Genomic DNA, 15,580 nt, shown 5'->3' on the forward strand with positions numbered 1-15,580 from the left:
TATGTAGATTCATTGGCAGGAATTTCAGATAAGCGAATGGAGATGCTTTTCGTTCCTCTGAACCTCTGCTTTCCTGCTATCCTCATCCAATCAGTCTTACTCCTTTCCATGGCTGGCTGTATGCAAGGGCATCACCGTTGTCAGTGGCTACATCCCCTCCTCTCAGTGAATCATATGCTCACGCACCCTGTCACGGCACGTCTATTCATCTGTCGGTTCCCGATCATGCTGGAATAAGATTTACTATCCTTTTGCGTCTGTCACTAACGCCAGAGGCCATTTGTGGAGTTGAACGCCAAGTTCTGTGCCAGTTTGGGCGTTCAACTCTGGTTTTGGATCCTTTTCTGGCGCTAGACGCCAGATTTGGGCAGAAGGCTGGCGTTGAACGCCAGTTTACGTCGTCAATTCATGGCCAAAGTATGGATTATTATATATTGCTGGAAAGCCCTGGATGTCTACTTTCCAACGCAATTGGAAGCGCGCCATTTCGAGTTCTGTAGCTCCAGAAAATCCACTTTGAGTGCAGGGAGGTCAGAATCCAACAGCATCAGCAGTCCTTTTTCAACCTCTGAATCTGATTTTTGCTCAAGTCCCTCAATTTCAGCCAGAAAATACCTGAAATCACAGAAGAATATACAAACTCATAGTAAAGTCCAGAAATGTGAATTTAACACAAAATCTATTAAAAACATCCCTAAAAGTAACTAGATCCTACTAAAAACATATTAAAAACAATGTCAAAAAGCGTATAAATTATCCGCTCATCAGACATCTATTTCTGTTCTCTGCTACTTTATTTTATTTTGCACTTTATCTTTTAGATCATTTTGGGATTACTGTACATATTTGCTATGGTGGATACTCTTGTTTTGGTTGTTGCATACTTTTAGTATCTATATATATTTTGCATCTTAGTTTTTGATTGTGATTAGAAAATGTTTTGGGATTGTTAAAAAAATGAAAAAAAAAAATCTATTAACCCTTTTTATATAAGAATTGTGTTTTGATTGAAAAAAAAGGGTAAACTAGGAAAATTTTTAAAATTTTCTAAATCACAACATTGCACTGGAATAAGCTTAGTCAATATGATGAAAATTTCAAAGAAATTCATTTTTAGGGTACCACCCAATTGGTTGAAATTTTTTTTTTTTTTAGAACTTGCTTGAATTATACACTTGTGGATCATGTTTTGAGCAAAGAACACAAGCATGTGAGATTTGAGCCTAATTGTGTGGTTACATCCTATGACCACTTGCTTTCATTCTTGTGTGCATTATTCTCTTCCTATGATTGTAATCTTTGATTTGTTTGATTCTTTATGTCCATTATTTTGTGTATACATGCATTTATATGATTGAGGCCATTGTTCAAATAGCTCACTTACCGAAATAGCCAACCTTTTATCTTCCATTGTTAACCAATCTTGAGCCTATACTTAACCCATTTGTTCATAATTGTAGCACATTACAAGCTTAAGTGAAAAAACAATAAATGTCCCTTGGTTGGATCTTTGATTAGCTTAGGCTAGTGAGAGTGTTCATTACTTAATTTTGGGAAGGTTGGATACATTGGTTAGAGATAAAAGTATGTTTATATTTTGTTGAAAAATTCTCAATAATTGGGTACATACTCATGTATTAATCATATGTAAACCATATGCATTAATGTTCTTTTATATATTTCAACTTATAAAAAAATGAATTTAAAAAATTTACAATGCAACAAGAAGGGAACAAAATGTCCCAAGTTTGAAGTTTAATAATAATCAATGCATATGTGAGGTATTAAAAAAGAAATGCATGATTTGTGAAAAGTGAAGAATGAATAGCTAGGTTTGTTTAGAATTGTTTAGGTTGTCATAGGTTAGGTGAGAAGTTTAAGTTAATCAAAGATTCAAATTTCAAGCTCACTTGACCATATGCATCCTACCTTGACCCTAGCCCCATTACAACCTATGGGAAGTCCTCTTGATATTTGTATGCATGCATAAAGTAATTGTTGATTGTTAGATGAAAAACAAATTTTGGAAAGCATGATTAGGACAGAATTGAGTGAATCAACCCCATACACTTGAGTGCATAGAACGGATACACATCCAGCGAGGGTTCAATCGCTCAATTACATGTTTCCACCCATGATCATCTTTTCTTGCAAGTTTGTGAACTCTTTCAATGATTTAATCCAATTGTGGTTTGCTTTGATTGCTAATACCTAAGCCCTTGTGCTTGCATGTGTATTCTTGAAAATTGATTTATTTTGACTAAGCCATTACATCATGTAGATAGGTTGTAAATAGATAGATTGCATTTAGTTAGTTGCATTGAAAAAATGTTAATACCCTTTGCTTCTTTCTTGATTTTAGCATGAGGACATGCTTAGTTTAAGTGTGGGAAGATTTGATAAACCCCGATTTCGTGATTTATCTTGTGCTTATTTTAGGGGATTTTACCACCTTTTCCCACATTTATTCAATGAAATAGCATGGTTATGTAATTCTCCCTTGAATTTTGCTTAAGTGTAAAAACATGCTTTTTAGACCCTAAATTGGTAATTTTGATTCACTTTAATTCCATTCGATGCCTTGATGCGTGTGTTGAGTGATTTCAGGTTTATAAGGCAAGTATTAGATGGAAGAAATGAGTAGAAAAGCATACAAGGGGAGAATGGATGAAGAAACAAAGATTGGGAATGCATCCAAGGACGCACACGCGCAAAAGTGGTCTCGCCTATAGACGCGCACGCGTACATGCCGCATCCGTGCGGATGGAGAATTTGCCAATCGACGCGCACGCGCCGGAACTCTCACGTGACCCACTTAAAGGCAAAACGCTGAGGGCGATTTCTGAGCTGTTCAGGCCCAAATCCAAATTGTTTCTGAGTGTATTTCATGCAGAATTGAAGTCCAAGCAAAGGGGGAGCAATTAGTTTAGCCAACATGAGCCTTTAGTTAGTTTTCTAGAGAGAGAAGCTCCCTCTTCTCTCTAGAATTAGGTTAGGATTAGGTTAGATTATCTTAGATCCATGTTCAATTATTTGATCTTATCTTGTTTTCTTTACAATTTCATGCTTATACTCTTGATTCTCTTAGTTTGTAGTGTTAATTTTACTTTTATGTCTCTTTTGTGATGATGAACTCATGTTGGATTTGGTTTACATTTAATGTAATTTTGATGTTGATGTTCTTTTTATTGATGAATTGAATTGTGTTCTTACTTTTCTTACATTTAGTAGTTGGTAGATTTTATTATTCTTACAATTTATGATGTTTACTTTTATTGCACTCTATGTGTTTGATGAAATGTTCTCTTTAGTTTTTGAGTATTTTTGTCAACTCTTGGTTTAAGCCAAGGGAATTGGGTAAACTTAAGTCATTGGGTATGATGGATTTGGTGATTTGAGAAACCATGGTGATCAATTTGATACCCATTGACGCTACCCTACTACTAAGTTAATTAGTAGGTAGGTTAGGACTTAAGGGTGGATGTGATCAAACCTATTTAACGTACTTCAAGCTTAGGAGTAAATATTACGTACTTAAAGCTTTTGGGAAGTAGACTTAATGGGTTGGCCTCTCACAATTATCCATATTTGGTTTGTTGACAAGGATGGTGATCTCAGTTACTTAAATCTTAGCCAAGAGTTATTTATCTTGCTTTCTTTACCTACTTACTTAATTTACTTTCTTGCCATCTCATGAACCAAAACACCCCCCTTACCCCTTTATAGCCAATAATTAAGCATTACATTGTTTTCTAGGGAGACGACCCGTAGTCCAAATACTTCGGTTTATAAATTTAGGGGTTTGTTACTTGTGACAACTCAAATTTTTGATTGGGAGAATTGTTTGTTGGTGTAGAACTATACTTGCAACGAGATTTCAATTGTGAAATTCTATACCGACACGACAAATCTTCTGGTAAATCAATGATCTCCTCATTTCTCTTCAAAGGTTCAGAGGAGATCCAATTATAAATAGCTTCTTTCCCAAGACAACTATCCAATTGGATGAAGAACGAAAGCTTTCTAGCAAAATCAAGAGAAAAGAAAGAAGAAGAATAATGAAAACTAATATTGATCCATTGAATTACAGAGAGCTCCCTAACCCAATGAAAGGGGTTTAGTTGTTATAGCTCTTAAAATGGAAAATGGAATTGAAAGATACATCGCTTAATTGAAAGAATTGCCAAAAATTAAATGAGCTGAAAAGTAAAAAGTGAAGTACAAGTCCAGTAAAAGTTTTTTTCTCTAACTTAAATTCTAAGATATTTATACACTTTCTTCCATTGATCTTCAATCTCTGAATTGGGCTTTTGGCCTTGATAGAATTGGGTTGAAGTTGCTCAAATTTGTTTCCCTTGCTGTTGAGAAGAGATCTGTTTGAATTGTAAAGTTCTGGTGCTCAAGTTGGAGTCAACGTTTGATGGCCAACGTTGACTCAAACGCCTTTCTTAAAAACCAGATATACCTGCTGTCATTGGCGTTTGACTCAACGTTAGAAGGCCAACGTTCTGCTACCCACCCGTACGCGTGCACCACGCGTACGCGTGAAGCCTGTGATTTTGCTTATTCACGCGTGCGCGTACACCACGCTTACGCGTGCATTGCCATTTTTTCCATCCACGTGTACACGTCACTGACGCGTGCGCGTCGATTCAAGTTTCTCAATTCCAAATTCTGGTATTCTCATCGCGGACGTTGGAGGCAATGTTGGACCTCCAACGTTCGTTTGGTGACGCGTACGCGTGCCCCACACGTACGCGTGGATGGTCAATTTTTCCATTCCACGTGTGCGCGTGACTCACACTTGCGCGTGGATATAGAAATTTTCCTCTTTCACGCATACGCGTCATAGACGTGTACGCGTCGCTCAAAAATCCTTTAGCTCCAGAATTGAACATTTTCAATGACGTTGGAAGTAACGTTGGTTCACCAACTGATAAACCCCTATTTTATGATTTATCTTGTGCTCAATTGAGTGTTTTTATCAATTCTTCACCCACTTATTCATAAGATTTGCATATTCTATGATATATGTGAAGACATGTTTCCTATGCCTTAAAAATATTAATTTTAATTATCCTTTATTACCATTCGATGCCGTGATCTGTGTGTTAAGTATTTTTAGGCTTCATAGGACAGGAATGGCTTAGAGGACAGAAAGGAAACATGAAAAAATGGAAAGAACGCACAAAATGGAGTTTTGAAGAAAATAGCAGCGACGCGCACGCATGGACGACGCGGACGCGTGCCTAGCGCAAAACGCAAGCGACGCGCACGCATGGACGATGCGGACGCGTGCCTCGTGCAGAGCACAAACGACGCATACGCGTGACTGACACGTACGCGTGGCAAGAAAAATCTCCAAATGACACGCACGCGTGACCTACGCACACGCGTGACGGACGCCACGTGCAGGAAATTGCAGAAAACGCCCTCAGTGATTTCTGGACCCTTTTTCGGCCCAAATCCAAGCCCAGAAACATAGAATAGAGGCTGGAGAATGGGGGAATCAAATAATTCATTCATCATTAATTCATTATAGAGATAATTATAGGTTTTAGATGTAGTTTTCTAGAGAGAGAGGCTCTCTCCTCTTTTTTAGGTTTTAGAGTTAGGATTTCTCTTAGTTTATGGTTTTTTCTTCTTTCCAGGTTCAATGTTCCTTTAATTTATGTTTCTCTTCTATTTTTATTTATTCTAATGCTTTTAATTGTTTATTACTTATGTTGCCAAATTGGCTTATGAACTCTTCATGTTAGATTTGAATATTCTATTTAATGCAATTTGAGGTATTTCAGATTTATGATTGTTTTCTTCTATTTATGATATAAATAATTTAGATTTTTCCCCCTTTGCTCTGGCTGAGTAACTGGTGATACCTGAGTTATCAAACTCAGCAGTTGATTGAAAAATGCAAATTGCTGATTGATTTAGATCCCTCTAAAGCTAGTCTTTCCACAAGAGTTGACTAGGACTTGAGGAATCAAATTGATTAGTCCACTTGACTTTCCTTTATTTAGTAAGGGTTAACTAAGTGGGAGCAATAACAATTCTCATCACACCTGATAAGGATAACTAGGATGGGATTTCCAGTTCTTATACCTTGCCAGGAGTTTTTCTAGTTATTAATTTACTTTCTTGCTATTTAATTTCTCTGTTCAACCTTTCAAAAACCCAAAAACGTACTTTTTTCCATAACCAATAATAATTCATACTTCCCTGCAATTCTTTGAGAGACGACCCGAGGTTTCAATACTTCGGTTATCAATTTTATTGGGTTTGCTTAAGTGACAACCAAAACTTTTGTACGAAAAGATTCTTTGCTGGTTTAGAAACTATACTTACAAGCTGATTATATTTTTATAAAATTCTTTACTAGCAAGAAATCGGTTTGTCACCAACGTTCCCTCCAACGTTGGCACCCATGTTTTCTTCTTTTCCAGAATGTTGCCTTCAACATTGATGGGCCAACGTTGGCTCCAATGATGGCCTCTCCTTCTCTTCTTTCTTGCTCTTTTTTTGTTTCTTTCTTCCTATATCAACCAAACAAACTCATCAAATCCTTGACATAAGTCATGAGATTTCTCATCATTCTTAGCACACAAGTAATTATAGCATAATTCTCATAAAATTGCATCAAATTAACTATGGTTGAATGAATCCAGGCATGCATGAATTTTTACCCCAATTGCCTACTTATAACTCAAGAAAGTACATAAAAATTATTAAAAACAAAGAAAAAAGGCTAGTGAAACTAGCCTAAGATGTCCTGGCATCATTGTCCAAACTCAAACAATCCCCGGCAACGGCGTCAAAAACTTGGTGCACGAGTCTCCACACCTTCGTACAACTATACCAGCAAGTGCACTGGGTCGTCCAAGTAATACCTGAGCGAGTCAGGGTCGATCCCATGATAATTATCGTTTAAAGTAAGCTGTGGTTATCTTGCAGGTCTTAGTCAGGCGAAATCAGAATTTAGTTAGATTGATGTAAAGCCAGACTATTTATAATTTGTATTTGTGAGATTCAGTAATAGGAATATGGTTAAGGATTGGAGTTGCTTAGCCTTTCTGAATTAACTCTGGTAATTACTGTCTTTTTTGCTTGTGAGTGATTTCTTCTATGGCAGGCTGTCTGTGATCAACGCCATTGCCCATAGTCATTGATCTCCCCTGCTCCAGATCAAACAGCATTACTCGTGGTCATCCAATCTGACGGAGGAAGAAGCTCTAGCAGTTCATTCTCTTGGCGATCCTACTCAAAATACCACAGACAAGGTCAAATCTATTGGATCAGAGAATGCTGCTTCTTTGGACTCTAGCCTATACCACGGAGACCCTAATCTTTCTGTAAATTAGCTGAACTGATGTCTCAAGAAGTCCCCAATGAAGTTGTGGATTAGCCGTCTGAGAGATGCATAATCAAGTTGGCTGATCGCGCTTTCCAGCCACGTATTCACACGAACCCAAGTAGACACGGGTAGTTGTCAGGTACGCGGTCCTAGTATGATGAACAAAGCTGATTGTCACTGATCATCCTATTCACCATGTTGAAGAACGAGTATGTATCTTAGAAATAAATCAAACACGGATCGAAGAAGAAATAGTAATACTTTTATTAATTCATAGGACTGAACAGGGCTCCTCCCCTCAACCTAGGAGGTTTAGAAACTCATAATGAAAGGAAAATACAATGTAAAACGTGTAAAGTGGCTGAAGATCCTTCACAAAGAGTGATCTTCTACTATAAATACTAAACTAATGACTAGTAAGGGTAAAACAGTATTTTTGGTGCTAAAATCAACTTCTGGGGCCTACTTGGTGAGCATTTGGGCTGAGCTTTGATGAGATCCATGTGCTATGACACCTCTAGGGCGTTGAACGCTGGCTAGGGGGTCCTCTTTGGGCGTTTGGAAGCTGGTCTCTTCTCCTTGGGCACTGGACGCCTATAAAGGGGCAGGAGGCTGGCGTTGGACGCCAGTTTTGGGCCTTCTAATCTGAAGCAAAGTATAGACTATTATACATTTCTGGAAAGCCCTTGAAGTCAGATTTCCATAACCATTAAGAACGCTCCATTTGGACTTATGTAGCTCCAAAAAATTGCTTCCAAGTGCAAGGAGGTCAGATCCGGACAGCATCTGCAGTGCTTTCTCTGTCTCTGAATCAGACTTTTGCTTCAGCTCCTCAATTTCAGCCAGAAATTACCTGAAATTGCACAAAAACACACATACTCAATGTACAATCCAAAAATGTGAATTTAACACTAAAACCTATAAAAAATTAATAAAAACTAAACAAAACATACTAAAAACCATATGAAAATAATGCCAAAAAGCGTATAAAATATCCGCTCATCAGCCATGGAAAGCATTTTCAGCCTAGAGCCCATAACTTCAAAAGGGATGGACACACTTCTCAAAACCCCTAAGGTCAAGATAGCTTCAGGAGAGCCAACTATGATCATTTTCATTAGGCAAAAGGAAGAGGTAAACAAAGTAAAACTTCTCCAAATTTAACATGTGACTGTTGCAGACATTTTCATCCTTATGATTCATACAAGATGGGTATAGGTGGATGCTTTATATGTGGATTTCCTGGACTCATGTCAAGAGATTGCCCTCGTGGGAGAAACCAGAACGCGATTTGGAACTAATGGTGCGGATTTAGAAAACCACAAACTAACTGGCAAGTGCAGCGAGTCGTACCAAGTAATACCTCAGGTGAGTGAGGGTCGATTCTATGAGGATTGATGGACCAAGCAACGATAATTGAATAATTTACTTAATTCAACAAGCAAATAGTAATAAGAGGATTAAGAAAGCAAATAGTAAATTGGTTGTGAGAATTAAGTGAGAAAACAGTTAATATTTTGGAGTTATTTATTCTTCCGTATTAACAATTCTTATTAACCACTTTGATTATGCAAGGGTATAATTCATAGCAACTTTGAGTGATTAAATTCCAATTTCTTGGTAATTTAATCCTCATCTAACTCAATTAACCGCCAATTCCTTGGTCACTTAATATAATTGAAGGGTTTAAGTTCAAACCCTAGTTTATAGCCACACAAAATCATAAAGATCCAAAGATGATATGGTTATATGTCACTGATAAACCACTATTTTATGATTTATATTGTGTTTAATTGAGTGGTTTTTATCAAGCCATTACCTACTTATTCATATGAATTACATGATTTTATAATTCCTTCCTAGTATTGTTTATGGTTGAAAACTTGTTTCCTAGAAACCTTTAATTAGTACATTTTAACTCTCCTTTATACCATTCGATTCTGTGATCCCTGTGTTAAGTGTTTCAGGCTTCATAGGGCAGGAATAGCTCAGAGAATGGAGAGAAAGCTTGAAAAAATGGAAGGAACACAAGAAACTAAGGAGATGACCAGCGAACACTGACGCAAGCACATGGCTCACACGAGCGCGTGAAATGAAGAAATCGCAGCGACGAGAACGCGTGCCTGACGCGTACGCGTGGATTAGAGTCTGCACGAATGACGCGAACGCGTGGACGACGCGTACGCGTGACAAGGAAAATCGCTAAATGACGCGAACGCGTGGACGACGTGTACGTGTGACCTGCGCGATCTGCAGAAATAACAGAATACGCTGGGGACAATTTCGGGCCGCGTGTTAACCCAGTTTTTGGCCCAGAAATACAGAATAAAACCAGGGAACATGCAGAGACTCAAGAGAGGCAAAAACACACATTTTGATACATTGATATTAGGATTACTTTTAGTTTTAGATCTAAATCTAGATTTGCCTTGCATTCATAGTTTATGCTTTTGCTTTGGATTTTGGATGTTGAAGAGTCATTACCTCCATTGAAGTTACTACTTTAGTTTGTTTCCTTATTCCTTTACTCTTTTCAGTTGATCATTGAAGAACAAAGCTCTCGCGCGATCTAGAATTTTCACAAATAAATTCCCGTTGTAAGTATAGCTGCTAGACCGACAAGAATTCCTTTCTTACAAAAGTTTGGTTGTCACAAGTAACAAAACCCAATAAAATTTTATAACCTAAGTATTTAAACCTCGGGTCATCTTCTCAAGGAATTGCAGGGAGGTATGATTTATTATTGGTTATGTAAAAATATATGTTTTTGGGTTTTTTAAAATAAGGAACAAGTAATTTAAATGACAAGTAAAATAAATTAATAATAATAAAATCTCTTGGCAAGGTATGAGAAATTGAAGTCCTATCCTAATTATCCTTATCAGGTGTGAAGAGAATTGGATTCTGCTCCCACTTTTAATTAACCCTTGCTAAACAAAGGAAAGTCAATTGGACAAATTAATTTGATCCTCAGGTCCTAGTCAACTCCTATGGAGAGACTAGAGTTATTGGATTGCAAATTAACCAGCAAAGAATTCCAATTTCAATCAATGGCTGAGTTGATAACTCAAGTGTTATAAATTACTTAACCAAGGCCAAAAGGGGAAAATAAATCTAATTTGAATTGAAATCATTCATAAATAAATTAAAGCAAAATAAAATCTGAAATACCTCAAAATATATTAATTAAGAAAATCATAACATGAATGGTTCATAAGCCAAATTGAAAAGATAAATGACAATTAAAGTAGTGAAATAAATAAAAGTAGAAAATAAATTAAAGGAATATTGAACCTGTGATTGTAGAAGCAATCCTAAAATAAGAGAAATCCTAAATCCTAATCCTAAGAGAGAGGAGAGAACCTCTCTCTCTAAAACTACATCTAATCCTAAACTTGTGAATGTGTATTAAAGCTTGATTGATGAATGAATGGATTCTCCCACTTTATAGCCTCTAATCTGTGTTTTCTGGGCCGAAAACTGGGCCAGAAACAGCCCAGAAATCGCTGGAGAAGAAATCTGCCACGATGATTTTCGTCACTGCGATACATCCGCGTGGAGCACATGTTCGCGTCGCCTAGATGTATAGCCACTATAGCAAATTAAATATCAAATTGAAGCCCCAGACGTTAGCTTTCCAACGCAACTAGAACCGCATCATTTGGACCTCTTTAGCTCAAGTTATGACCGTTTGAGTGCGAAGAGGTCAGGCTGGACAGCTTAGCAATTTCTTCAACTTCTTGTATTCCTTCCATTTTTGTATGCTTCCTTTCCATCCTCTAAGCCATTCCTGTCCTGTAATCCCTGAAATCACTTAACGCACATATCACGGCATCGAATGGTAATAAGAGAGGATTAATATTAGCAAATATAAGGCCAAAGAAGCATGGTTTCAATCATAGCACAAAATCAGGAAGGAAAAAGTAAAACCATGCAAATAGTATGAATAAGTGGGTAAAGAGTTGATAAAAACCACTCATGAGCACAAGATAAACCATAAAATAGTGGTTTATCAATCATTGACCCTATTCAGATAAGTATGTTGCATTTTGGATTTATTAATATATAGAGTTACCTTTACTTTTAATTAATTATTAATTCTCTATTTTATTTTATTTAATTTATTATGTCTTCTTATATTTTTATGAGTATTATATCCATGTAAATGGAGTAGTTTTTCTACTTGACATGGGGGTTGATTAAGAGGAGACACTTGAGTTGGAAGGCTAAAGTGTCGGTTAAATTGAACGTTGTTGGCTAGTTTTGTATTTACTAACGCTAGACCTTCCTAAGGGAGAGGACTAGGATTTGCGAATAAGAGTTAGCTCAATCACTTGACTTTCCTTTATTTAGTAAGGGTTAACTAAGTGAAAACAATAACCTTTTTAATACTACACTTAAGAGACCCCAACAAGGATAGAACTTCCAATTAATCATTCCTCCAGTCAAGGCTTTTTATTTTAGAATATCAATAATTATTCTTTGTTTATTTTTATTGCTCTAATTTATAATTATTCAATTGCTCATCATTATTCAACTCTCAAACTTTCGGAAAATTCCTAGTTAATAAAATAGCACCCTTTCCTGCAACTCGTTGGGAGACGACCTGGGACTCATACTCCCAGTATTTTTATTCTTAATTTTGTGACATCCTTTTTAAATTGGTGAGGCGGATTTTAGCTGGTTAAGGGCTATACTTGCAACGCTGTTCTCTTATTAAAATTCTCTTAATTAGTCTAACTTCTGCCACGCACCAGTCACGTATCACATTAAATTTAGATAATTAGAGAGTTATGAGAATTCAATTTCAAACGGTTATTCAAGTGAGATAACCTTTCTAAGATTCAATAAGAATTCAAATTAGAAAATAGTTATTTTCCAGTACACTCTAATCCGTAGGATGAAGAACGAAACTAATTCTTGAATATAAATCAATGCATAAATTAGAAGTCGAAAACAATTGTTAATCCATCCAAATAAACAGAGCTCCTAACCTTAACAATGGCTGTTTAAGTTGCTCATGGCTCAGAGAGAGCTAGGGTTCTAAAATTGTGTAAAGTGCGGAATGAGGAAGAGAAGAAAGAAGATCTTGAAGGGCTGAATCTTTTTCCCTTATCAAACCTAATTGATTTGGAAAATAAATAAAATAATAAATTCTAAAACCTGAAAGATTGTGTTTTGTTTTAATAATAATGAAAAGAAAATAAAAAATCAAATTAATAAATAAATCCAAAACCAACGAGCCCTTCTTTGAATTCCAAATACGCGTTACTAGCGCTAAATACCAGCCTCGGCGTTTAGTGTCGCTCAGGCAAAGAAGATTTGAGGGATTTGCTGTCTTCCTGGTGCTAAACGCTAGGGTTGGCATTTAGTGCCACTAGCATGGGGTCTTCTCACTATTTACGAGGTGCCTAGTGCCAAATGCCAAGGCTAGTGCCATACGTAATTATGTAGTACATGTTAGACCTTTTCAGTGTCCTATTACTACACCTTTCTTCGATCCCGATATTCCCTCTGACTTTCCTCTTTCTTGGATGCAACCTGAGGAGGACCCTGAGATCGTAGATATCTCTTCTGGAGGTGAAGAGCCAGATGAGGCATCAGCGAGCGGGTATCACCACCTGCCCAATGGTTGTCTGTGAGAGGCTTTTGGATCAGAGACGAGGAGACTTTTTAAGACGTCTAGTCTAACTCTGATACCTTAGAGTGTCTCCCTCACTTTTGCTAGCATTCTTAGAAGAAATAAGCATATCATAGAGTTAGGCTAGCCTGGTTGCCAGCTTAGGGGCTTTTTGGATAGGCCAGGCCCTAGGACATCTTATGTACATATATGTATAAATTAAATGAGTCACTAACTAAGAGATGCTGTATTTTAGTCTAGTACTTGTTTAACTGAGCTACTCTTATATCATGATGTGTATTATAATGTGATGTTTCATATACTGCTTCCTATTGTTCTATATATGTGTGTGTTTGTTACTCCTCATTACATTGAACGTATCCAACTTTTTAACTACTATTTTTTTTATAAAAAATATACACGTAAACTCGCAAAGTGTTAACAACGAACAGGCTTATACTTATTAATTATTATTACGTATGGAGAAAACAAGTTGGTAACGTTCAGCTTCTAGTATGATCATGACATGCTGGGAGTTGGGCCGTTACATTCAGTGCCAGAGCCTTCGAGTGTAATGCCACCCAGGGGGCTCTGTTTCTCCTCCAGAGTCCTCCGTTCCTATTCTAGACACTTTGCATGACCATTATCCTCATAAAACTAGGGAAAATTATGGAAAAAAACCAAAAATTAATGAAAATAAAATTGAAAGAAAAATTAAAGGATACTCAGGGTTGGGTTGCCTCCCAACAAGCGTTTATTTACCGTCACTAGCTTGACAGTTAGTGCTGCTAAGTCAACGTGTGAGTGGACCTCTGGTGATCAATATCGACTCCAAGATAGTGCTTTACCCTCTAGCCATTGACTGTGAACCTTCTATCTGAATTTTCTTCTTGAAGTTCCACTTGACCATAAGGGGACACTCTGTTTAACGCAAAAGGTCCTGACTACTGGAACTTCAGCTTTCCAGGAAAGAGCTTGAGCCGAGAATTGAATAATAGCACCTTTTGGCCTGGCTCAAACACTCTTGTGGCTATCTTTTTATCATGCCACTTCTTGGTATTTTCCTTGTAGATCTTGGCATTCTCATAAGCAGAGTTTTTGAACTCATCAAGCTCATTCAGTTGGAACAGCCTCCTCTCTCTTGCAGCTTTGGCATCAAAGTTCAGAAACTTTGTTGCCCAATATGCTCTATGCTCCAACTCCACTGGCAAGTGATAGGGTTTTTCATAAACCAACTAGTATGGGAATATTCCAATAGGAGTCTTGAAAGCAGTCTGGTATGTCCAAAGAGCATCATCAAGTTTCCTTGCCCAGTCCTTCCTTGAAGTACTTACAGTCTTCTCCAGGATCCTCTTGATATCCCTGTTGGAGACTTCAACCTGTCTCCTTGTCTGAGGGTGATAGGAGGTTTCCACTTTATGATGGACTCCATATCTCTGCAGTAGCGAGTCTAACAATTTATTGCAGAAGTGGCCTCCACCATCACTAATCAGTGTCGTTGGGACACCAAACCAACTGAAAATATATTTCCACAAGAAGCTCAGCACGACTCTAGCATCATTGGTGGGAAAGGCCATTGATTCCACCCAGTTGGACATATAATCCATAGCTACTACTATGTAAGTATTTGAGTATGAGGGAGAAAAAGGTCCCATGAAGTCAATACCTGATGAGCAGATATTTTATACGCTTTTTGGCATCATTTTCATATAGTTTTTGTTATGTTTTCTTTATGTTTTATTATATTTTCATAGGTTTTAGTGCAAAATTTATATTTTTGGATTCCACTTTGAGTTTGTGTGTTTTTTTATGATTTTAGGTATTTTCTGGCTGAAATTAAGGAGTTTTGGCAAAGTTTGATTCAGAGACAGAGAAAGGACTGCAGATGCTGTCAGATTCTGACCTTCATGCACTTGAAGGAGGATTTCTAGAGCTATAGAAGTCCAAATGGTGTGCTCTCAATGGCTATGGAAATGAAGGCCCAAAACTGGCATTCAACGCCAGCCACCAACCCTATTCCTGGCGTCCAACACCCAAAAGGGAGTAGCTGGTATCTAAGGCCCATTCAGGAGTCCAAAGCTGGTGTCCAATGCCCAAAACGCAATACCAACTCGTGGCTTCACTCAAGCTTAACCCAAACACTCACCAAGTGGGCCCGAAAAGTAGATTTTCACACCACAAGACTAGTTTATCTTATTTCTGTAATCCTTACTTATTAGATTAGTATATATAGGACAAGGATCACTCTTGTTCAAGGACTTTATGCCATATTTTCGAATACATTACTATTTTCTGTAAGTTATAAGTTACTAACTTCCTAGGTTAAGGTTAAGAGCTCTGTTGATTCTTATGGATTAATAATATCACTATTCTATTTCAATCTATGCTTGATTCCATTCTAAGATGTATCTTCGTTCTTCATTCTAATGAATTGGGAGTGTAACTTGACCGTTAGTGCACGAATCCCCACACCTTCGTACAACTGTACCAGCAAGTGCACTGGGTCATCCAAGTAATACCTGAGCGAGTAAGGGTCTATCCCACGAGGATTGTGGTTTGAAGCAAGCTATGGTTATCTTCGTTCTTGCAGAAGGTTGTTGATTTGAAAG

General features: G+C 37.4%; 1 protein-coding gene across 1 annotated transcript; it reads right to left on the bottom strand.

The window, feature by feature from the left end:
- On the bottom strand, positions 13,916-14,548 carry LOC107607428. Its single transcript, XM_016309389.1, has 2 exons — positions 14,306-14,548; positions 13,916-14,206 (listed from the first exon to the last, which is right to left on the bottom strand). The coding sequence occupies exons 1-2, from the start codon at positions 14,546-14,548 to the stop codon at positions 13,916-13,918; spliced, it is 534 nt and encodes a 177-aa protein (XP_016164875.1).

Source organism: Arachis ipaensis, chromosome B07 (assembly GCF_000816755.2).
Source record: "Arachis ipaensis cultivar K30076 chromosome B07, Araip1.1, whole genome shotgun sequence".
NCBI lineage: Eukaryota > Viridiplantae > Streptophyta > Magnoliopsida > Fabales > Fabaceae > Arachis > Arachis ipaensis.